General features: G+C 36.9%; 4 protein-coding genes and 1 long non-coding RNA gene across 5 annotated transcripts; 1 reads left to right on the top strand and 4 right to left on the bottom strand.

The window, feature by feature from the left end:
- Nucleotides 1–3,048: 3,048 nt before the first annotated feature.
- Nucleotides 3,049–3,637, bottom strand: LOC128512729 (uncharacterized). The gene is made up of 3 exons (XR_008356319.1): nucleotides 3,522–3,637; nucleotides 3,254–3,353; nucleotides 3,049–3,131 (listed from the first exon to the last, which is right to left on the bottom strand). It is a non-coding gene; the product is annotated as an uncharacterized LOC128512729 (long non-coding RNA).
- A 2,420-nt stretch (nucleotides 3,638–6,057) lies between these two features.
- Nucleotides 6,058–7,009, bottom strand: LOC128513500 (C-C motif chemokine 20-like). The gene is made up of 4 exons (XM_053487267.1): nucleotides 6,821–7,009; nucleotides 6,556–6,655; nucleotides 6,364–6,441; nucleotides 6,058–6,266 (listed from the first exon to the last, which is right to left on the bottom strand). Exons 1-4 carry the CDS (start codon nucleotides 6,978–6,980, stop codon nucleotides 6,227–6,229), a joined length of 378 nt encoding a protein of 125 aa, XP_053343242.1. The 5' UTR covers nucleotides 6,981–7,009; the 3' UTR covers nucleotides 6,058–6,226.
- Nucleotides 7,010–9,895: 2,886 nt separating this feature from the next.
- LOC128513376 (C-C motif chemokine 20-like) lies at nucleotides 9,896–10,870 on the bottom strand. The gene is made up of 4 exons (XM_053487123.1): nucleotides 10,659–10,870; nucleotides 10,391–10,490; nucleotides 10,199–10,276; nucleotides 9,896–10,093 (listed from the first exon to the last, which is right to left on the bottom strand). Exons 1-4 carry the CDS (start codon nucleotides 10,816–10,818, stop codon nucleotides 10,051–10,053), a joined length of 381 nt encoding a protein of 126 aa, XP_053343098.1. The 5' UTR covers nucleotides 10,819–10,870; the 3' UTR covers nucleotides 9,896–10,050.
- Nucleotides 10,871–17,124: 6,254 nt separating this feature from the next.
- Nucleotides 17,125–18,067, bottom strand: LOC128513375 (C-C motif chemokine 20-like). The gene is made up of 4 exons (XM_053487122.1): nucleotides 17,965–18,067; nucleotides 17,660–17,759; nucleotides 17,443–17,520; nucleotides 17,125–17,343 (listed from the first exon to the last, which is right to left on the bottom strand). The coding sequence occupies exons 1-4, from the start codon at nucleotides 18,044–18,046 to the stop codon at nucleotides 17,301–17,303; spliced, it is 303 nt and encodes a 100-aa protein (XP_053343097.1). The 5' UTR covers nucleotides 18,047–18,067; the 3' UTR covers nucleotides 17,125–17,300.
- Nucleotides 18,068–22,397: 4,330 nt separating this feature from the next.
- Nucleotides 22,398–23,642, top strand: ccl20a.4 (chemokine (C-C motif) ligand 20a, duplicate 4). The gene is made up of 3 exons (XM_053486079.1): nucleotides 22,398–22,551; nucleotides 23,168–23,276; nucleotides 23,510–23,642. Exons 1-3 carry the CDS (start codon nucleotides 22,485–22,487, stop codon nucleotides 23,637–23,639), a joined length of 306 nt encoding a protein of 101 aa, XP_053342054.1. The 5' UTR covers nucleotides 22,398–22,484; the 3' UTR covers nucleotides 23,640–23,642.

Here is a 23,642-nt window from a genome sequence, read left to right as displayed (position 1 = left end):
TTCGGTCTCTATGGAGATAAAGAGGCGTGGCCACGGCTAAAACTTAATGTTTTTAAGAGCTTAAATTTAAAATTATTAATTTATTACATTACTATCAAATTGTAAGTATATTGTGTTACAAATTAGTACAATATACTTATCTATAATAGTAATGCAATCAAACATAAAATTATTTAGTACATTGTAATTGATTGTTTAAGTAGATATAAAATCCGGGTTTACAGTGAATGAGCAGTGGTGTAGGAGGCTAAGGTGTAGGTGTAGTAAGTTTGTGGTGTAGGAGGAGGCGTGGCTTCCGAATACGTTTTTTGTTCTTTATGCCTTTCTCTCGCAGATGCCGTCTTATGGTTATTGGGCTACTAGCATGCCGAAACTAGTGTTTAAAGTACTACCTTCCGAGGCCTTTTTTGACACTTTTAGTTCAGCAGTTCATAAACTACGTTCTCGGGGACATGCTAGGGCGTTCGTAGGGGACCGTGAGCTGTTGGCCATAATGTGGGCTTTGGAGGAATGGCATCACTGGCTGCAGGGCGCCAGGGAACCATTCATCACCTGGACTGATCACCAGAACCTAATCACCATGCGAAATCTCAAATCTGGTGGTTCTCCCCGGACTCCCGTCAGCTAAGAAAGCCAAGCTGATATTAGAACAAGGGGTCTGCCTGCATGGGTTCCCAAAAGACATCGTCTCGGACAGGGGGCCCCAGTTTACTGCCCGGTTCTGGAAGGCCTTCTGCCGTCTGATCAATTCCACCTGTAGTCTGTCATTCAGATATCACCCCCAGACTAATGGTCAGATGGAACGGACCAACCAACAACTGGAGCGCCACCTGAAATGTGTTATCACCGATCGTCAGCGCTCCTGGGCCCGCTACCCTATCTGGGCTGAACTGTCACAGAATCTCCATGTATCATCCGCCACCATCTTGAGCCCATTTGAGGTATGGCACGGTTTCCAACCTTCGATGTTCGATCACCAAGCACCGGAGGTTGATGTACAGTTGGCCCAACAGTTGGTCCGTAGGTGTCGACGGTTGTGGAACCAAGCCAACACTGCCATCCAACGTGCCAACGCCCGCGACATCACCCAACATCGCCGTCGACACTCTCTGGGACGAATGTACAACGTAGGTGACAAAGTATGGCTGTCAACAAAAAATCTACATCTCCACACAGAATAAAGAAAACTCTCCCCCAGGTACATCGGCCCCTACTGTTTCACCCTCCGGATATTAGCTAATTGCCAATAATCTTCTGGTCCTTCTCTGGTTAGTTCCGTGACACATGTAGACAATATCACCAGGATAGCATTCTTTCACCTCAGAAATATTGGCAAGTTAAAGAATATATTGCCACTAAACGATGCAGAAAAACTAGTTCATGCTTTTATCATCTCTAGGTTGGACTATTGTAATGCCTTAAGGTCTGGTTGTTCAACTAGTGTATAAATAAGCTTCAGTTAATTCAGAATGCAGCAGCGAGAGTCCTCACTAGAACCAGAAGATACGAGCATATCACTCCTATCATATCTTCACTTCATTGGCTTCCTGTAAAATTCCGCATTGATTTTAAAATACTACTTTTGACATATAAAGCATTACATGGTCTTGCGCCTCAGTATCTAAATGAACTGCTAGATCCGCCTACTTCGATCAAAGGATGCAGGCTGATGCAGTACTGCGTATTATGAAAACTACAGCTGGGGGCAGAGCTTTTTCTTACAAAGCCCCAAAGTTATGGAATAGTCTTCAAAATAATGTTCGGGACTCAAACACAGTCTCAGTGTTTAAGTCTAGGATAAAAACCTATTTATTTAGCCACGCATTTTTGTTAATAGATTTGCCTAGGGTGAAGGAGCAGATCTGGGGGACTCACGGACGCAGAGTATCATGGTGAACAGGTATGTTTAGATTCTGTCTTCCCCACTCTCATTGATCACTCAGGTTTGTTAACAGTGAGGTGATTGGTTGCTTTACATACAGTATCAGGGAGCTCTCATGTCTGTGTTTCCTTCTGGCCTTCTCTTTTAGTTATGTTGTTAAAGTTAGTCCTGCCGGAGTCCCTGCTTGCACTCTACACTAAATATACATTCACTTACTAAATATACATTATGTGACTGTGACCGTACCTAACTGTTATCTACTCTTCAGTAGCTCTCCCCTCTCCTGTTCTCTCTCCCCCTCTCTTTTTTCCTCTCTTTGTCGAGCTACACATGTCGTTCATGAGCTGCTAGTGATCCAGACTCCATCTGCCCTCTTAACCTGTCTGGCTCATCCTCGTTCCCCACTTCTGGTTGAAGATCTCGTCATATTATATTTCCGACATATATAATTCCTGCTTTCTGTTGCACGCAAATGAGGATGGGTTCCCTGTTGAGTCTGGTTTCTCTCAAGATTTCTTCCTATTGCCCTCTCAGGGAGTTTTTCCTTGCCAATGTCGCCCCCTTAACTTGCTCACCAGGGACTATCTGACCATTTTGATTCATACACATTCACATTTTATACAAACTTAAATATTTGACTGATTGTGTAAAGCTGTTTTGCGACAACGACAACTGTTAAAAGCGCTGTACAAATAAAACAGAATTGAATTGAATTGAATTGAATATATGGATGTACTTTAGGAGGCTATTTTATGTTTTAAACAATGCAACAATTCAGTGATGATATAAATACAGTATCACTTCCTCATGGACTGCTTTAAAGACAAGACTCAAAAAAAAGAGATTTAAAAAATCTAATTTAATGTACTTAATTAAGTTACACATACAAAAATACATAGTTCTTATGCAAACTGCATAAATCATAAAGCTTCTTCATAAAGAATATATGAAACAATACAACATCTCTATATAGATAGATACATAGATTCTTAAGTATAGATTCTGTTTTTGTTTTTACTGCTGGCTTTCATGCTTCTTTAGAGCCAACACTTTTGTCCTAAAACAAGAAAAGATAATCACTTTAGTTGACTACAACTGTTACATTTATTTAGCAAAAAAAAAGAAAGAAAGACAATCATGCACTGAATACAGTAAATATGTTTGTACTTACGTGAGTTGCTGGATGCTGTGTCTCACCCAGGAGTTAGTAGGATCAACACACACTTTTCTGCCTCCAAATGTGTGGAAACTAAAAGTGAGATAAAAAGCAAATTATTTTAGTTAAATCATTTGGTGATGAAATGATATAAGTTGTGAGAGATTACAAAAGAAAAGCAAGGCCTGTATATGGATATGATATATTGTACTCACATGATAGCATTGATGTTGCATTGTCCATGAATGGTCTGGATTGAATATCCTTGGATTAAACTAACAGGGAGCTGACCTTTGGAGTATCGCCTGCAACATGCTAAATAATAAAGAAAATATAATTTTAGCATGATTAAATATTTTTGTCAAGTTTGTGTTGATGCTCAGTCTTGTAACACAGTGAAAAATACACTGTAATGTAGTCAATTTAACATATTCACTTATAAACTAAAACAGATGATAGAGAAACAGAAAGTGAAAATCTTACCCCAAGCAGCAGTGTCTTGACAGAACAGACTGACTGTCAGAAGCAGCACCAGTGTTACAGCTACACCATTAATCTGGGCCATTGTGTCTGAGTTACTCTCTGTTCTCGGTATGCGTCTCTGTACACCGTGTGCTGCGAGCAGTAGCTTTATACCTACCATGAAGGAAAATTCCTTACCTGACGACACCAGTGGGTTTTCCAATTCCACACATACAGTTTGACTTTCTCCGTCATTACAATGAGGAAGAGATTGACATAAAAAGAACAGAGGGGAACTACTATTATGCTGACCTATTATGTTTGGCTTTTGTAGTGTGGTACGATGATGAAATGAGATGTTGTTTAAAGAATGATTAGTTCATTAGCAGCTAATAATACATAATTATTTATTACCTCTTTGTGTAAACCTATGCATACACGTCCATGTACTGAAATAAGACATAATAGTGTCATTATTTAAAAAAAAGGCAGAACTAGTGCACAGTTAACTTGAAGCTGTAGTTTGAGATGTATAGTAACATGTTCCTTCTACTTCAAAACACACAGAGAAAAAAAAACACAATGACATTGTCAAACAGATATTAAAGACTTTAAAAAAAACAAGTAACCGAGACAGTTTACTAAAATGTTGATGTACTTTCTTTTTATATTGTGTATTTATAATTTAACCCTTTATAGGGCACTCACTGAAATGCTTGGAAATTCAGAATGTCATAACTGCTTCCAATTTTTATTGAGTTTTTCTTCTTTCACTGATCCTGGATCTGATACCATTGCCAAATGTAGCTTTTCATCTGATTAAGGGTTAATATAAATAGTTAATATAAAGGTCCTTAATTAGGTGCAATTTTTATAATTTGATAATTAAAAAAGAAAATAAATCAAACATACTGTATCGTGTCTGTGTCTTGTTTATGACAGAATATGTTAACTAATTATGAAAACATTAATAAAACAATAAATGAATAAATACTTTCACTTACTTTAAATGTCTATAGTAAAAAATATACAAATTTTTCAAACTGTCAATTACAAGAGCTTACTTTGTCTAATTAAGTCCTAATTAACCTTCTGTTTTTAGTACCTCATAGAACAGAAAAAAAGTTCTAATTTGAACGTCTTTGAAAACCTAGAAAACCATTGACCATCAAACGCTGGGGAAGCCCTTTTTTGCGAAACAATGCAAAACCAGCACCTAAACCATTAACATCAATCAATTATTATATTTAAAGTTAAAAAAAGAACTTCATGTATCATGAAAAAGTTCTGACATAAGTTTCCTCATTTTCACACAATATAGAAGTCCCGGAAAAAAATAATAATAATACAGACAATAGTGTGGGCTTTCCTTTTCCTTGACCACAGTGCATTTATTGTTTTATAGTAATAAGTAAGTTTAGTCCTAAAGTGATTTATTTAAAAAATAATAATAATAATTAAGTCTATGACAATATTTAATTAAGTGTTGGCACAATGGCATTTCACACTGGTGAATCCTAACCGAGTTGTAAGAAATGCTTTAAAACATCAAAGAAAGAAAAAGGAAAAAGAGACAACAAACAGAAACTGTGAAGTTATTGAAAACTTCCTTTAAACTCAAACAGACTTTTCATCAGCTTATTAAGTTTGAAACCTAAACCAAAAATACCCATAACAGAACTAAAAGTGTCAAAAAAGGACTCAGAGTAGCACCACCATTTTTGTTGATAACTTTAAACACTTGTTTTGGCATGCTTGTTGCAACTCTTTCCAGGAGGCTGGTGGGAACCTTGCTCCATGTGGTAAAGATTGCTTCACGAAGGGCATCCACAGTCTGGAATTAACGTCCATTAATGTAAACTTCCCTTGCCATCCATCCCCAAACATTCTCAAGGGGATTTAGATCAGGGGAAAACGCAGGATGGTCCAGAAGTGCAACGTTATTGTCCTTGAAAAAGTCCTTCGTCAGGCGAGTGTTGTGAACTACAGCATTGTCCGGTGAAAGACCCAGTCATTACCACACAGATGAGTGTCCTCAGTCAAGAGAGATGTCTGCTGAAACATCTCCACATAGCCAGCCGCTGTTTGACGCCCCTGCACAACCCAAAGCTCCATTTTTCCATCGAAGGCAAAAGCACCCCAGTTTATGATGGAGCCTCCTCCACCCTGCCGTGTAGAAAATATCTCCAGTGGGATCTTCTTGTCATGCCAGTGTCATTGGAAACCATCAGGAGTATTCAGATTTTTTTTTCTTGACCAAGAATAAAACCGTCTTCTATCTTTCAATGTCCCATGATCCTATTTTTGTCTTTCGCTCTTGTTTCTTCTTTTGCCATTTTGAAGAAGTATTTACAACCAGGTTACGATTCACCAGTACAAGTCTGAATACTTGTAATATTTTCCCTGGTCTTAAGATTTTGATCAGGAGCATATATGGATGTACTTTAGGAGGCTATTCTATGTTTTAAACAATGCAATAATTCAGTGATAATATGAATATCACTTTCTCATGAAATGCTTTCAAGACAAGACTCAGAAAAAGAGATTTTAAAAAAATTGAATTTAATGTACTTAATTAAGTTGCACATATACAAAAATATATTATGCAAACTGCATAAATCATAAAGCTTCTTCATAAAGAATATATGAAACAATATAAGACCTCTATATATATAGATACATAAATTCTTAATGCAAAATATAGCATTTCTTTTTCTTTTTTTTTACTACTGATTTTCATGCTTCTTTAGAGCCAACACTTTTGTCCTAAAAAAAAGAAAAGAAAAGAAAATTACTTTAGTTGACTACAACAGTTACATTTATTTAGTAAAAACATGCATCAATTAAATATTGTTGTGCTTACGTGAGTTGCTGGATGCTGTGTCTCACCCAGGAATGAGTAGGATCAGCACAGACTTTTCTGCCTCCAAATGTGTGGAAACTAAAAGTGAGATAAAAAGCAAATTATTTAAGTAATGAAATGAAATGATATAAGTTGTGAGAGATTACAAAAGAAAAGCAAGGCCTGTATATGGATATGATATATTGTACTCACATGATAGCATTGATGTTGCATTGTCCATGAATGGTCTGGATTGAATATCCTTGGATTAAACTAACAGGGAGCTGACCTTTGGAGTATCGCCTGCAACATGCTAAATAATAAAAAAATATATAATTTTAGCATAATTAAATATGTCAAGTTTGTGCTCATGCTCAGCCCTGTAACACAGTGGAAAATACACTGTAATGTAGTCAATTTAACATATTCAATTATAAACTATAACAGATGATAGAGAAACAGAAAGTGAAAATCTTACCCCAAGCAGCAGTGTCTTGACAGAACAGACTGACTGTCAGAAGCAGCACCAGTGTTACAGCTACACCATTAATCTGGGCCATTGTGTCTGAGTTACTCTCTGTTCTCGGTATGCGTCTCTGTACACCGTGTGCTGCGAGCAGTAGCTTTATACCTACCATGAAGGAAAATCCTCACCTGACGACAACAGTGGGTTTTCCAATTCCACACATACAGTTTGACTTTCTCCGTCATTACAGTGAGGAAGAGATTGACATAAAAAGAACAGAGGGGAACTACTATTATGCTGACCTATTATGTTTGGCTTTTGTAGTGTGGTACGATGATGAAATGAGATGTTGTTTAAAGAATGATTAGTTCAATAGCAGCTGATAATACATAATTATTTATTACCTCTTTGTGTAAACCTATGCATACACGTCCATGTACTGAAATAAGAGATAATAGTGTCATTATTTAAAAAAAAGTCAGAACTAGTGCACAGTTAACTTGAAGCTGTAGTTTGAGATGTATAGTAACATGTTCCTTCTACTTCAAAACACACAGAGAAAAAAACACAATGACATTGTCAAACAGATATTAAAGACTTAAAACAAACAAGTAACCGAGACAGTATAATTAAAATGCTAATGTACTTTTTTTTATATTGTGTATTTATAATTTAACGCTTTATAGGGCACTCATTTGGAAATTCAGAATGTCATAACTGCTTCCAATTTTTATTGAGTTTTTCTTCTTTCACTGATCCTGGCCCTGATACCGTTGCCAAATGTAGCTTTTCATCTGATTAAGGGTTAATATAAATAGTTAATATAAAGGTCCTTAATTAGGTGCAATTTTTATAATTTGATAATTAAAAAAGAAAATGAATCAAACATACTGTATCGTGTCTGTGTCTTGTTTATGACAGAATATGTTAACTAATTATGAAAACATTAATAAAACAATAAATGAATAAATACTTTCACTTATTTTAAATGTCTATAGTAACAAATATACAAATTTTTCAAACTGTAAATTACAAGCGCTTACTTTGTCTAATTAAGTCCTAATTAACCTTCTGTTTTTAGTACCTCATAGAACAGAAAAAAAGTTCTAATTTGAATGTCTTTGAAAACCTAGAAAACCATTGACCATCAAACGCTGGGGAAGCGCTTTTTTGCGAAACAATGCAAAACCAGCACCTAAACCATTAACATCAATCAATTATTATATTTAAAGTTAAAAAAAAGAACTCCATGTATCATGAAAAAGTTCTGACATAAGTTTCCTCATTTTCACACAATATAGTCCCGGAAAAAAAAAGAAAAAAAAAAATACAGACAATAGTGTGGGCTTTCCTTTTCCTTGACCACAGTGCATTTATTGTTTTATAGTAATAAGTAAGTTTAGTCCTAAAGTGATTTATTTAAAAAATAATAATAATAATTAAGTCTATGACAATATTTAATTAAGTGTTGGCACAATGGCATTTCACACTGGTGGATCCTAACCGAGTTGTAAGAACTGCTTTAAAACATCAAAGAAAGAAAAAGGAAAAAGAGACAACAAACAGAAACTGTGAAGTTATTGAAAACTTCATTTAAACTCAAACAGACTTTTCATCAGCTTATTAAGTTTGAAACCTAAACCAAAAATACCCATAACAGAACTAAAAGTGTCAAAAAAGGACTCAGAGTAGCACCACCATTTTTGTTGATAACTTTAAACACTTGTTTTGGCATGCTTGTTGCAACTCTTTCCAGGAGGCTGGTGGGAACCTTGCTCCATGTGGTAAAGATTGCTTCACGAAGGGCATCCACAGTCTGGAATTAACGTCCATTAATGTAAACTTCCCTTGCCATCCATCCCCAAACATTTTCAAGGGGATTTAGATCAGGGGAAAACGCAGGATGGTCCAGAAGTGCAACGTTATTGTCCTTGAAAAAGTCCTTCGTCAGGCGAGTGTTGTGAACTACAGCATTGTCTTGTGAAAGATCCATTCATTACCACACAGATGAGGGTCCTCAGTCAAAAGAGATGTCTGCTGGAACATGTCCACATAGCCAGCCGCTGTTTGACGCCCCTGCACAACCCAAAGCTCCATTTTTCCATCGAAGGCAAAAGCACCCCAGGTCATGATGGACCTCCCCCACTATGCCATGTCGAAAACATCTCCAGTGGGATCTCCTTGTCATGTCAGTATCGTTGGAAACCATCACGACTATCCAGATTCATTTTTTTCTTGTCCGAGAATAAAACCTTTTTCCATCTTTCAATTCCCCATGAACCCTTGCAAATTCCAAACAGGCAAGTTTGTGGTGTAGGAGGAGGCGTGGCTTTCGAATACGTTTTTTGTTCTTTATGCTCTTCTCTCGCAGATGCCGGCTTATGGTTATTGAGCTGCATTATTAAGGGCCTTAATTTGGGTCGAGGATCGGCCTGTGTGTTCGCTGACAGCCCATCGGATCCTCTGGCTCTGTGCAAGGGAAATTTTTTTGGGTCTACCACTTGATTTTTTCCCCATAACTCTCAGGATCTTTAAAGAAATTTTAAATGACCTTCTTACTGCATCCAACCTCGGCAGCAATGGCGCTCTGAGAGCCCTTGCATGTGCATCTCAGCAATCCTGTGATGTTCAAAAACAGAAAGACTTTTTGCTTTTTGCCATCAGGAGCCATCAGTGTGACTGTCTGAAGGACAATGACAATAAAGCCATATTTTTGCACAGATTTGATCTTTTAGAGGCTATGATCTCAAACGTTTAATCAGTTGATGACCAGTCTGTTTGAGTTTAAATGCAGTTTTAAATAAATTGCCCACTCTCTATTTTTTGTCTTTCGCTCTTGTTTCTTCTTTTGCCATTTTGAAGAAGTATTTACAACCAGGTTACGATTCACCAGTACAAAGTCTGAATACTTGTAATATTTTCCCTGGTCTTAAGATTTTGATCAGGAGCATATATGGATGTACTTTAGGAGGCTATTTTATGTTTTAAACAATGCAATAATTCAGTGATGATATGAATATCACTTTCTCATGGAATGCTTTCAAGACAAGACTCAGAAAAAGAGATTTTTAAAAAATCTAATTTAATGTACTTAATTAAGTTGCACATATACAAAAATACATTATGCAAACTGCATAAATCATAAAGCTTCTTCATAAAGAATATATGAAACAATATAAGACCTCTATATAGATAGATACAGAAATTCTTAATGCAAAATATAGCATTTCTTTTTCTTTTTTTTACTGCTGGTTTTTGTTCTTCTTTAGAGCCAACACTTTTGTCCTAAAAAAAAAAAGAAAAAATCACTTTAGTTGACTACAACTGTTACATTTAATTAGAAAAAAAAAAAATAATAAATCACTCAATGATTAAAATCTTTGTACTTACGTGAGTTGCTGGATGCTGTGCCTCACCCAGGAATGAGTAGGATCAGCACAGACTTTTCTGCCTCCAAATGTGTGGAAACTAAAAGTGAGATAAAAAGCAAATTATTTAAGTAATGAAATGAAATGATATAAGTTGTGAGAGGTTACAAAAGAAAAGCAAGGCCTGTATATGGATATGATATCTTGTACTCACATAATAGCATTGATGTTGCATTGTCCATGAATGGTCTGGATTGAATATCCTTGGATTAAACTTACAGGGAGCTGACCTTTGGAGTATCGCCTGCAACATGCTAAATAATAAAGAAAATCTAATTTTAGCATGATTAAATATTCTTGTCTAATTTGTGTTCATTCTCAGTCTTGTAACACAGTGGAAAATACACTGTAATTTAGTCAATTTAACATATTCAATTATAAACTATAAAAGATGATAGAGAAACAGAAAGATAAAATCTTACCCCAAGCAGCAGTGTCTTGACAGAACAGACTGACTGTCAGAAGCAGCACCAGTGTTACAGCTACACCATTAATCTGGGCCATTGTGTCTGAGTTACTCTCTGTTCTCGGTATGCGTCTCTGTACACCGTGTGCTGCGAGCAGTAGCTTTATACCTACCATGAAGGAAAATCCTCACCTGACGACACCAGTGGGTTTTCCAATTCCACACATACAGTTTGACTTTCTCCGTCATTACAATGAGGAAGAGATTGACATAAAAAGAACAGAGGGGAACTACTATTATGCTGACCTATTATGTTTGGCTTTTGTAGTGTGGTACGATGATGAAATGAGATGTTGTTTAAAGCATGATTAGTTCAATATACTAATAATACATAATTATTTATTACCTCTTTGTGTAAACCTATGCATACACGTCCATGTACTGAAATAAGAGATAATAGTGTAATTTTTTTTTTTAAGTCAGAACTAGTGCACAGTTAACTTAAAGCTGTGGTTTGAGATGTATAGTAATATGTTCCTTCTACTTCAAAACACACAGAGAAAAAAAACACAATGAGGAAAAAAATCGACATTGTCAAACAGATATTAAAGACTTAAAACAAACAAGTAACCGAGACAGTATAATAAAATGCTGATGTACTTTTTTTTCTATATATTGTGTATTTATAATTTAACCCTTTATAGGGCACTCACTGAAATGCTTGGAAGTTCAGAATGTCATAACTGCATCCAATTTTTATAAAATACTTATTTTTTACAAATAAAATAAAATGACGTGTTTTTTTTTCTTGAGTCATTGATCCTGGCACTGATATTGTTGCCAAATGTAGCTTTTCATCTAATTAAAGGGTTAATATAAATAGTTAATATAAAGGTTATTAATTAGGTGCAATTTTAATAATTTAATAATTGAAAAAGAAAATGATTTAAACATACTGTATCTGTCTTGTTTATGACAAAATATGGTAACTAATTATAAAAACATTAATAAAACACTCAGGGAATAAATCCCTCCACTTACTTTAAATGCCTAGTAAAAAAATATAAAAAAATTCAAACTTTCAATTACAATAAGCTTACTTTATCTAATTAACTACTAATTAACCTTCTGTTTTTAGTACCTCATAGATATCTTTGGTGTACGTTTTAATGTTGATTTAATGTTGTTACCAATAACTCAGAATCGATTCCCTATCAGAAAAAAGTTCTAATTTAAACGTCTTTGAAAACCATTGACCATCAAATGCTGGGGAAGCGCTTTTTTGCGAAACAATGCAAAACCAGCACCTAAACCATAAACATCAATCAATCATTATATTCAAAGTTAAAAAAAGAACTCCATGTATCATGAAAAAGTTTTGATATAAGTTTCCTTATTTTCACACAATACAGAAGTCCCAAAAAAAAACTACAGACAATAGTGCATGCTCTTCCTTAACCACAATGCATTTATTGTTTTATAGTAATAAGTAAGTTTAGTCCTAAAGTGATTAATAAAAAAAAAAAAAAAAAATTAAGTCTAGGACAATATTTAATTAAATGTTGGCACAATGGCATTTCGCACTGGTGGGTCCTAACCAAGTTGTAAGAAATGCTTTAAAATGTCAAATGAAGAAAAAGGAACAAGAGACAACAAACAGAGATTGTTTTAAACTCAAACAGACTTTTCATTAACTTATTACAATTAAAAAACCTAAGCTAAAAATACCCATAAAAGAACTAAAAGTGTTGAAAAAAGACTCAGTAATGAGTAGCACCACCATTCTTGTTGATAACTTTAAACACTTATTTCTGGCTTGTTGCAACTCTTTCCAGGAGGCTGATGGGAACCTTGCTCCATGTGGTGAAGGTTGCTTCATGAAGGGCATCCACAGTCTGGAACTGATGTCTGTTTATTTAAACTTCCCTTGCCATCCATCCCCAAACAATTTCATAGGGATTTAGATCAGGGGAAAACGCAGGATGGTCCAGAAGTACAACGTTATTGTCCGGCGAGCGTTGTGAACTGCAGCATTGTCCTGTAAAAGACCCAGTTATTACCACACAGATGAGTGTCCTCAGTCAAGAGGGATGTCTGCTGCAACATCTTCACATAGCCAGCCACTGTTAGACGCCCCTGCACAACCAAAAGCTCCATTTTCTCATTGAAGGCAAAAGCACCCCAGGTCATGATGGTCTCCTCCACTGTGCTGCGTAAAAAAACATCTTCAGTGGGATCTCCTTGTCATGCCAGTATCATTGGAAACCATCATGAGTATTCAGAATAATTTTTTTCTTGTCCGAGAATAAAACCCTCGGTTAGGCTGGGGGCTCAAACCCAGGTCTCTGGGGGAAGACTGAGGAGTTTACCACTGAGCCACAGAGGTGAGAGGTTTGGACCCAACTGAAAGCACTCAAAGCAAAAAGTCTCAGGTAGAGTAGTTTTGTTTTAAAGATAACAAAATACAAACAGGCAGTTTATAATCAATCAAGGTTCTTCTCAATTAGAGGAATCAATGAAAATAAACAAAACAATAAACTCTTAAACAAAAACTTCCACAAAGGGAGAAAACAGCCAGGAACAATCAAACGTAAGAGGACTGAGGAACTTATTACCAGGAACTCTGAATCGTAACAGACATTCAGCAGGAGACACAGAGCAGGGACTCAAAAACCGAGTGAATAAAAGGGGAGAAAATGAACGCCTTAAATACAGTGGGGGGAAACAAAACACAGGTGATCTGAATAACTAATAAGGAAACACCTGGAAGAACTAAGGCTAAGGGAAACACAAATGACCTCTCGAGGCCCGCAGACAAACTACAAAAAAAACAAAAGGCTGACCTAAGGCTAAGGGAACACAAATGACCTCTAGAGGCCTGGGGACAAACTACAGAAGAAACAAATGGCTGACAGGACCCCCTCCTCTAGAAACGACTCCTGGCATTCCTTTTAGCACCTCCCGATTGCCGTGTGCGAAACTCCCAGATTAAACTTGGATCCAGGATGTCCTTGGCTGGAACCCAAGAGCGCTTCTCTGGCCCGTAACCCTCCCAGTCTACCAGATACTGTAGTGAGTTCCGGATCCTCTTAAAGTCCAGTATAAGGAAGAAATAAACAATAAGAAACAGGGTTAACTTTCCTGGCAATGCGAAGGGGGCCAATGAACCTTTGGGACAACTTCCTCGATTCAACCTGGAGGGACAGGTTCTTGGTGGATAACCAGACTCTTTGACCAGGTCGGAAGTTGGGCGCTGACCGGCAGTGGTGTTTGGCCTAACTTTGATATCTTTGGGAGGATCGAAAAAGGATTTGTTTAGCCTTTCTCCATGTTTGCCGACAGCGCAAATGGAATGCCCACCTGTACTTCTTCCTCGGGAAACAATGGGAAGGCCTACTTAAACTGACATTTGAAGGGGGACAGTCCAGAGGCTGAAGACTGGAGGGTGTTTATGAATATTCAGCCTACAGGATGTAGATTTCCCAAGAAGTGGGATTATGGGCTGCCATGCACCGCAGGTTGGTCTTAAGATCCTGATTAATCCGTTCTGATTGGCCATTGGACTCAGGATGGAACCCCGATGAAAGGCTGGCTGTGGCCCCAATCAGCCTGCAGAAGGCGCTCCAGAACCGGTATGAGAATTAGGCCCCCGATCATAGACCATATCTAATGGCATACCAAAAATCTGAAGGACGTGATTCATAAGGAGTTCAGCTGACTCCTTTGCAGATGGCTGCTTGGGCAGCGGAATGAACCGGGCAGGCTTAGAGAACCTGTCCACCAATACCAGGATGACAGTGTTACCTTGGGATGGTGGGAGTCTTGTAACAAAGTCCAGAGACAGGTGTGACCATGGCCTGCGGGGGATGGGTAAGTTGTGGAGTAGGCCCTGGGGTCTTACCCTGACTGCACACAGTACAGGCCTCCAAGTAGCCCTTTACATCCACCTTGATGGATGGCCACCAAAAACGCCGCTGCAGGAACTCAAGTGTACGAGGAGTTCCTGGGTGGCATGTCAAGGAGGACCCAGACGGGTCTGTAAGAATTGAAAACGATTAAAAAACAATGACCATCAAGTCTGCCGAGGATTGAGCCGAGATATTCCAGGTTCTTGTGGTCTGTGAGAACATGGAACGTGGAATGGATGCAGCCTCAACTTTCTTAGGGTCCATCTCCACATGGCCAGGAGTGACAATGAACTCAAAAAATAAGCCTGGGTGGCATGAAACTCACATTTCTCGGGCTTCACATAAAGATGGTTATCAAGAAGTCTCTGGAAGACCCTGCTAACATACTGCTTGTGCTCCTCTAGTGATCTTGAGAAAATGAGAATATCATCCAGATACACAAAGACAAATAGATTTAGAATATCATGAAGAATGTCATTAATTAGGGCTTGGAATACAGCAGGGGCATTTGTGAGTCCAAAGGGCATCACCAGATACTCATAGTGGCCTGTGGGGGTGTTAAAGGCTGTCTTCCATTTATGACCCTCTGAACAAGATGGTAGGCATTGCGAAGATCTAGTTTGGTAAACACAGAAGCCTCTTGAAGTAACTCAAAAGCCGTGGCCATGAGCGGAAGGGGATAACGATTCTAAACAGTGATCTTGTTAAGGGCCCGATAATCGATAAACGGCCTAAGACCCCTATCTTACTTTCCCACAAAGAAGAAGCCTGCACCGGCTGGAGAAGTAGAGGGACGAATAATGCCAGCTGCCAATGACTCCTTGATGTAAATGTCCATTTCTTCACGCTCAGGAGGAAACAAGATCCGACCTCCTAGAGGGGAGGAACCAGGGAGCAGATCAATGGCACAATCATAGGAGCGGTGAAGTTGTAGGAAGGTGGCTCGAGATATGCTAAACATCGTCTTAAACTAATGATAGCACCTGGGGACTCGAGAGAGGTCAATAGGCTCCTGAAGCTCTGGACTAGGTATGGGTGGATTCAAAAGTAAGCAGGTAGGTTGGCAGGTGACACCCCAGCTGACAATAGTGCTAGCAGCCCAGTCGATGTAGGGATTGTGTGCGTGCAGCCAAGGGTAACCAAGGATGACAGGGAACTCAGGAGAGTCAATAAGATAAAAGGTCTCCTTCTGCTGGTGTTGAAGAATAGTAAGTTGCAGGTCCTGAGTGGCCTCTGTTACTCTGCCTGGTTTTAGCGGTCTGCCGTCTAATGCTGTCACTGCCTGGGGGTGAGACAGGGGTTGTGTTGGGATCTTAAGTTGTTTAGCCATTGACAGGTCCAGAAAATTGCCAGCGGCACCAGAATCAATCATGGTTTGGGCCAAAAACTGGTGACCCTCCCAGGACAGAGTGGCTAGGACGGCATTAGTGGGAGGATCTCTAATTTTCCCCATCACAGCCCTCCCACAGCTGTTTTCCGAAAGCTTAGGACAAGAGGAGCGAAAGTGGCCAGAAGATCCACAGTAAAGACAAAGCCACTCCCTCATGCGGCGTTCCCTCTCCATAGAAGTGAGCCTGGAGCGACCCAACTGCATATTTCCCGGGAAATCACAAGGCTGTTTAGGGACTAGGGGTGCTCTGAGGGGCACACCAACTGTCAAAACATTCCACCCACCCTTTCTCTGGGGTGAAGGCTGAGGAGTTTACCATTGAGCCACAGAGGTGATAGGTTTGGACCCAACTGAAAGCACTCAAAGCAAAAAGTGAAAGCACTCAAAGCAAAAAGAGTAGTTTTATTTTAAAGATAACAAAATACAAACAGGCAGTTTATAATAAACCAAGGTTCTTCTTAATTAGAGGAATTAATGAAAATAAAGAGTGTGGAAACAGATGTGGCTCTCGAATACGTTTTTTGTTTTTTATGCCCTTCTTTAGCAGACATCATTTTATGTTTATTGGGCTGCAGTCAGCGTCATTAAGGGCCTTAATTTGGGTCGAGGATCGGCCTGTGTGTTCGCTGACAGCCCGTCGGATCCTCCGGTTCAATGCAAGTAAAAAAATTTTTTTGTCTTACTGCATCCAACCTTGGCCGCAATAGCATTCTGAGAGCCCTTGCATGTGCATCTCAGCAATTCTGCAACGTTTAAAAACAGAAAGCCTTTTTGCTTTTGCCATGATGAGATCATGACAGTGTGACTGTTTAAAGGACAATGACATTAATGCCATATTTTTGCACAGATTTGAACTTTTAAAGACTATGATCTCAAACGTTTAATCAGTTGATGACCAGTCTGTTTAAGTTTAAATGCAGTTTTAAATATATTGCTCACTCTCTATTTTTTCCTTTGCTCTAGTTTCTTCTTTTGCCATTTTGAAGGAGTATTTACAACCAGTTTACGATCCACCAGTGCAAAGTGTTAATACTTATAATATTTTCCCTGGTCTTAAGATTTTGATCAGGAGCGTATATGGGTGTACTTTAGGAAGCTATTTTATGTTTTAATTTATTTTATGTTGAATATTAATCTCTCATGGATATCTTTCAAGACAAGAGTCAGAAAAAGAGATAAAAAAAAATCTAATTTAATGTACTTAATTAAGATGCATGTACAAAAATACATAGTTCTTATGCGAATTGCATAAATTATAAAGCTTCTTCATAAAAAATATATAAATTAATATAACATCTATATGTAGATAGATACACAAATTCTTCATACAAAATATAGCATTTCTTTCATTCTTTCTTTTTTACTGCTGGTTTTCTTGCTTCTTTAGAGCCATCACTTTTGTCCTAAAAAAAGAAAAGAAAATCACTTTAGTTGACTTGTTACATTTATTTATCCCCAAAAAAATAGAAAATAATACATTGATTAAATATCTTTCTGCTTACGTGAGTTGCTGGATGCTGTGCCTCACCCAGGAATGAGTAGGATCAACACACACTTTTCTGCCTCCATATGTGTGGAAACTAAAAGTGAGATAAAATGCAAATCACTTTAAAAAAATTACTCGGTTATGAGATGACATAATTTGTGAGATGACATAAGTTGTGAGAGATTACAAAAGAAAAGCAATGCACGTGTATAAATATGATATATTGTACTCACATGACGGCATTGATGTTACATTGTCCATGAATGGTCTGGATTGAATATCCTTGGATTAAATTAACAGGGAGCTGACCTTTGGAGTAACGTCTGCAACATGCTAAATAATAAAGAAAATATAATTTTAGCATGATTAAAGCAATGATCGATTAATGTTAATTAAAGCAAATCTGTTCAAATTCTCATCTAGTTTGTGTCTATGCTCTTGTAGCACAGTAGAGAACACACTGAAATGTTTAAATTATTTGAGGTATTCATTTAAAAACTAAAACTGATAATAGAGAAACAGAAAAATAAAATCTTACCCCAAGCAGCAGTGTCTTGACAGAACAGACTGACTGTCAGAAGCAGCACCAGTGTTACAGCTACACCATTAATCTGGGCCATTGTGTCTGAGTTACTCTCTGTTCTCGGTATGCGTCTCTGAACTCTGTGTGCTGCGAGCAGTAGCTTTATACCTACCATGATGGAAAATCCTCACCTGACGACACCAGTGGGTTTTCCAACTCCACACATGCACTTGAGTTTGACTTTCTCCGTCATTGCAATAAGGACTAAGGGGAACTACCGAGCCATTATGCTGACCTATTATGTTTGGCTTTTAATGTGTGGTACGATGATGAAATAACAATGAGATGTTGTTTATAGCATGATAAGTTTAATAGCAGCTAATAATACATTATTTACAAAATACAATAAATACAATTATTTATTTATTACTTGTTCATGTATACCTATGCATACACACACCCATGTACCTAAATAAGAGACATTAGTATCATTATTAAAAAAATCTGAACTACAGTAGTGCACAGTTAACTTTAAGCTGTAATTTGTAATGTACAATTTGAGATGTCCCTTCTAATTTAAACCACAGAGAAATCAGGGAAAAAAAATCTACCTAATCAGACAAATATTAAAATGTTAAAACAAACAAGTAACCGAGGCAGAATAATATAATGCTGATGTACTTTCTTTTTATATTGTGTACTTATAATTGAACCCTTTATAGGGCACTCATTCAGATGCTTGGAAATTTAGAATATCATAACTTATTTCAAAGTTTTTTTTTTTTTTAATAAAAATATTTTCTGCAAATATGTAAATAATCTGCAAATAACTTAATAATCGAAAAAGAAAATAATTCAAACATACTATATTGGTCTTGTTTATGTGTCATTCACTGAATAGGAAAACATTAATAAAACAATAAATGAATAAATGCCTCCACTGTTACTTCAATTCCCTATAGTAAAAAGGACAAAAATTTGGCATTGGAAACCAAATTTTAAAAACTGTACAGTAAGCTTACTTTGTCTAATTACTAATTAACCTATTTTTAGCACCTCTTAGATATATTTGGAGTATGTTTTAATGTTGATATAATGTTGTTACTTATAACTCACAATGGTACTATGAAGAACTGCACAACAGAATGTTTCCTTATCAGAAGTTCCAATTTGAACCTCTTTGAAAACCTAGAGAACCACTGACCATCAAACGCTGGGAAAGCCCTTTGCAAAACAATGCAAAACCAGCACCTAAACCATTAACATCAATCAATCATTATTTTCAAAGTTTTAAAAAAAAGAACTTGTGTATCATGTATCATGAAAAAGTTCTGACAAATAAGTTTCCTCATTTTCACACAATATAGAAGTCCCGGGAAAAAACCTACAGGCAGTAGTGTGGGCTTTCCTCTTCCTTAACCACAATGTTTTTATTGTTTTATAGTAATGAGTTAGTTCAATTAAAAAGTGTAGTCCTAAAGTGATTTATTTTAAATAGAAAAAAATTATTTAGGACATTTTTGTTGTGTTTTGTTGCAATCAGTATTTGGTATTTATAAAAAGCTGCAAGAGAACTGCTTTGGCTCTTGTACTCCGTGTGGGCTACAAAACAACACTTTGGTTTTATTTTCTAGGTCATAAGAGACATTATGCAACCATAGTCTTTAAAATCAAAGAGGGGAAATGTGAAATCCATCCTGTTATGTAGGTCATGGCAGAACCTGATGGTTTAAAATGTTTCTGTTAATTCATCATAGCTTCCCCTTTAAGCCTACAAAATTTCCATTTGCATTAATTAGAATGTTGGTAAGAATATAATAGACATTTTATCAGCTGAGCAATGACTGAACAGTCTGTGAAACCTACGCCGATTACATGCGCGTGCGTGTATGTGTGCACCAATTAGCCATAACATTAAAACCTCCAACAGGTGAATTGAATAATTAATATATTATTACAAATTATACAACAATTTGGCAGCAAGGCATGAGTCGGTTATTAAAGCAAGAGTCGCTGATGTGTTGGAAGCAGGACAAATAGGCAAGCAGAAAGGTGTTTAAAACATTAGCCAAACATTTCAGGCTTTAAAATAATAAAATTTAATGATGTAGGTGATAATCGAACAATAACAGCACATAATATTTTACTGCCCTTCAAGAAAGGGCTTGACTTGGCTGATGCAGACAGCTGTTCTCTGTTGACTTGTGACTGTTGTTGCTCAATGATTCAGGACTGAAATTCCCTCAAAAAGTTTTGTACCTGAGCCTCCGAAAACGTAAATGGACTCCATATTAACTCAAACATTATCCCTGCTGTACAACTATAGGCAAGTCTCAACCTTTCCCCTTATCGACTACAGTATTTTACTTGTACTGTAAAGTTTGGGTTTCCATATGGTTCTGACTCTCTGCTAATATGCTTCTTCTCTGGGTAACATACTTCATAAGCATGGTATTAGTCAAAAGATCAGAAACACCAGCTTAATAAAGTTAATTAATGTGAGAAGGACATTAGACACTGTATGCTTATTAACTTTTGCTTAATTTTGACAAGACAAAAGAACTGGTAGGACCACATGCAGCTAAAAGTAAGCTTTCTGATTAAATAGTAATGCTGAATGACCTTTGATTTTCATCAAGTCAAGGATTAGAATAGAATTATTGACAGTTCATGTAGATAGCCTTCTTTCATGTACAAAATATTGCTAAGGTAAGAAATATATTGTCACTATGTGATGCTTTTTTTTTTTACCTTAGGTTTGGACAACTATAATTCACTAAGGGCCGAATGTTCTACAAGGTGAATAAAGAGCTCCAGTTTGTCCAGAATGCAGCAGCCAGAGTCCTCACTACAACTACACTTTTATCTGACTTCTGCATTGGGTCCAAGTGAAATTTTAAAGCAAAATACTACTACTGACCTATGAAACATTGTATGGTCTCATGTATTGGTACCTGAAAAACATCTAGTGTTCAATGATCCACCACACCTACTTAAATCAAAGGATGCAGGCTGTTTGCCAGTACCTCGCATTATGAAAACTAAAGGGGCAAAGATTTTTGTTACAAAGCCCCAAAGTTATGGAATAGCCTTCAGATTAATGGTCAGGACTCAAACACAGTCAATGTTTAAGTGTGGGCTGAAAACTATTTATTTAGTGAAGCCTTTTGTGAATAGTTTTGTATTAGGTAAAAGTGCAGATCTGGGGAACTCAAAGACGTAGAGTATTATGGTGAACTGGTATGTTTAGATGCTGTCTTTTCACATAAAGTAAAGTGGCTGGTTGCACCCATGTCTGTGTTTTCTTCTGGCTCTCCTTTTTTGTTCTTCTGCCCTCCAGTTATGTCTGACACACCTTGGTGCCCTACTTCTGGTTTTTGGCATATGAAGAGAGTCTGACTAATCATCGTGCCCCACTTATGAATTCTTGTCGCAAAAAGGTGTCTGGCTGCTGCTAAGGTTGGCCCTGTATGGTCTGTTTGGAAGACTTTTCAACTTAATGACCCTGAAGATGGTCGTTGACTCAGCTGATGTAGGCTGTATTTCTGTGATGGCTTGTGACTGCAGTTGTTTTATAGTTTAGGACTGAAATTCCCACGAACAGTTTTTTATCTGAGTCCCCATCAACGAAACTAGACTTTACGTTAACATAAAGTCCTTTCCCAATATGTTGAACTGCCAACCTTATAGTACACAGATATAGAGCAGGGACTGATTTGCAGTTATGCTATCTGATTTCACCCAAATAAGAATGGTTCCCCTTTGAGTGTTGTTCCTCTCAAGGTTCCTATTGCATTTTTATAATTTATATCAATTTCTCTTATTCTGGATATCTGCTTTAAGACGAGGACCTTTAGATAAAATCTCTATACAAATAAAATTGAATAGAACAAATTGCAGGAAAAGCAAATTGGGCTGTATACGTAACAACACACCAGTCAGAGAGTTCATGTTAATGTCTGTCCACCACCAAAAGCCCCTCAAATAGGCATGTGAGTGTCAGGAATGGACCATGAAGCAATGGAAGAAAGCAGCTAGGTCTGATGAATTAAAAAAAAAGTCACAGCATGTGAAAAGCTTTAACAGGATCTGCTGCTAACACCTTGCTGCCAGATGCCACAGCACACACTTCGGAGATCTTAATTATATTTTTAATGGTGGTGAGGCTGATCAGCAGTGTAAGTTATGTTATAATGTAAAATACATCATCTAAATAACATATAAATATAAGATTTTTTTTAAAACAAAACAGCTTAGAGTGGTCTTCTAGGAATAAAATGTTCATGTTGAAAGCCAGTTGTGTTTGAAATAAATACAGCGTCCCTTGCAGCTCAGAAATTCCCTACTTTCTTCCTCTTACTAAACATCCCCATATTTTCCTCGGATCAATGTCTATAAAAGCTACCTTTGCTAGGTATCAGATCCCAGTGTGACTGTTTGGGGTTTATCATCAAGAGAAGTAAACCTTGTTCTACTTGTTTCATAATCTCATTCCACTACTGTAGATATCATTAAGAGACTTACTTCTTTAAACTATGACTAAACCTCTGCTTGTTCTTCTCATGCCGTTGGTGCTGTTGTGTGTGTCTCTGGGAGAAAGCAGTAAGTAGAACACATCTTTACGTACTAGAGTTTCGATACACTCACTACTGTACTAAACAATAAACACCATAACACTTTTCTTTAATGTCTTATGGCATTTTTTTGTGTTACACGTATTATTACGAAAACCTGACTGATATGTAAATTAACCTGGACTGGCTTTAACAGAAGGCCTTAGCACAAATAGTAATCTTTATTTCTTAAATTTTTAATATTTTTGCCTATTTATTGAAGCCATATTGCTTTTAAAATTTATGAAACAAACCTATAAGTTAATTACCCAGTCTAAGTGACTGTAATGACTGATGTTTTACTAATAACTATAATGATTTATTAAATAAATAGAAATCTTGTAGTGTATGCATAACATACTGCATGGTACATAATAACTGTAATTATAACTGTAACATTGGGCTCAAGTAGTATCATGATTAAGTAGTACTGTAAGTAGTGCTAATTCTAAATGTGTGTATTGTCCAAACAACAAAATAATTAAAATTATTACATTAAGTAAGATTTACATTGCTATCTTTAATTTATATCCTGCTCTTTAACTTTATATAACTTTTGTGTAATTTTTTCGTTTGGATTCTGAAGTATATTCTCCTGTGTGCAGATCAAATGAGATGCTGTACAAGTTTCTCACTAAAACCTTTGCCTCTCAATCGACTGAAACAATTCTCAGTACAGGACGCAACTACAGTCTGTCGACTGCATGCTGTGATGTAAGCAAGCATTTAAAAACATAATAGACAGCATAAATATTTGTGTTTTCTGTTCTTGTCTCATGTTTCTGACATGCTCTTAAATTTAGATGTATTGCTTTATTTGAGAATTTTACTGAATTGTGTAATTAACTCTGCATATGAAAAAAATATGTAGCAACACTATTAACATTCCACTTTAATGCAATAGTATTTGTCCCTTAATAGTATTTGTGTTTTTCCCTCTTGTACAGCTTAACCACAGTGAAAGGAAAAAAGATTTGTGCTGATCCTGATTTAACATGGGTTAAACAGGCTGTGAATTACATTAGTAAGTACAGCGTTATACTGATTTATAACAGCAGTCCCAGCCAAAGGCAATAGTCT

Source organism: Clarias gariepinus, chromosome 25 (assembly GCF_024256425.1).
Source record: "Clarias gariepinus isolate MV-2021 ecotype Netherlands chromosome 25, CGAR_prim_01v2, whole genome shotgun sequence".
Classification (NCBI taxonomy): Eukaryota; Metazoa; Chordata; class Actinopteri; order Siluriformes; family Clariidae; genus Clarias; species Clarias gariepinus.
Note: the sequence above shows the minus strand (reverse complement) of the source record. Positions and strands in the feature narration are given on the sequence as shown.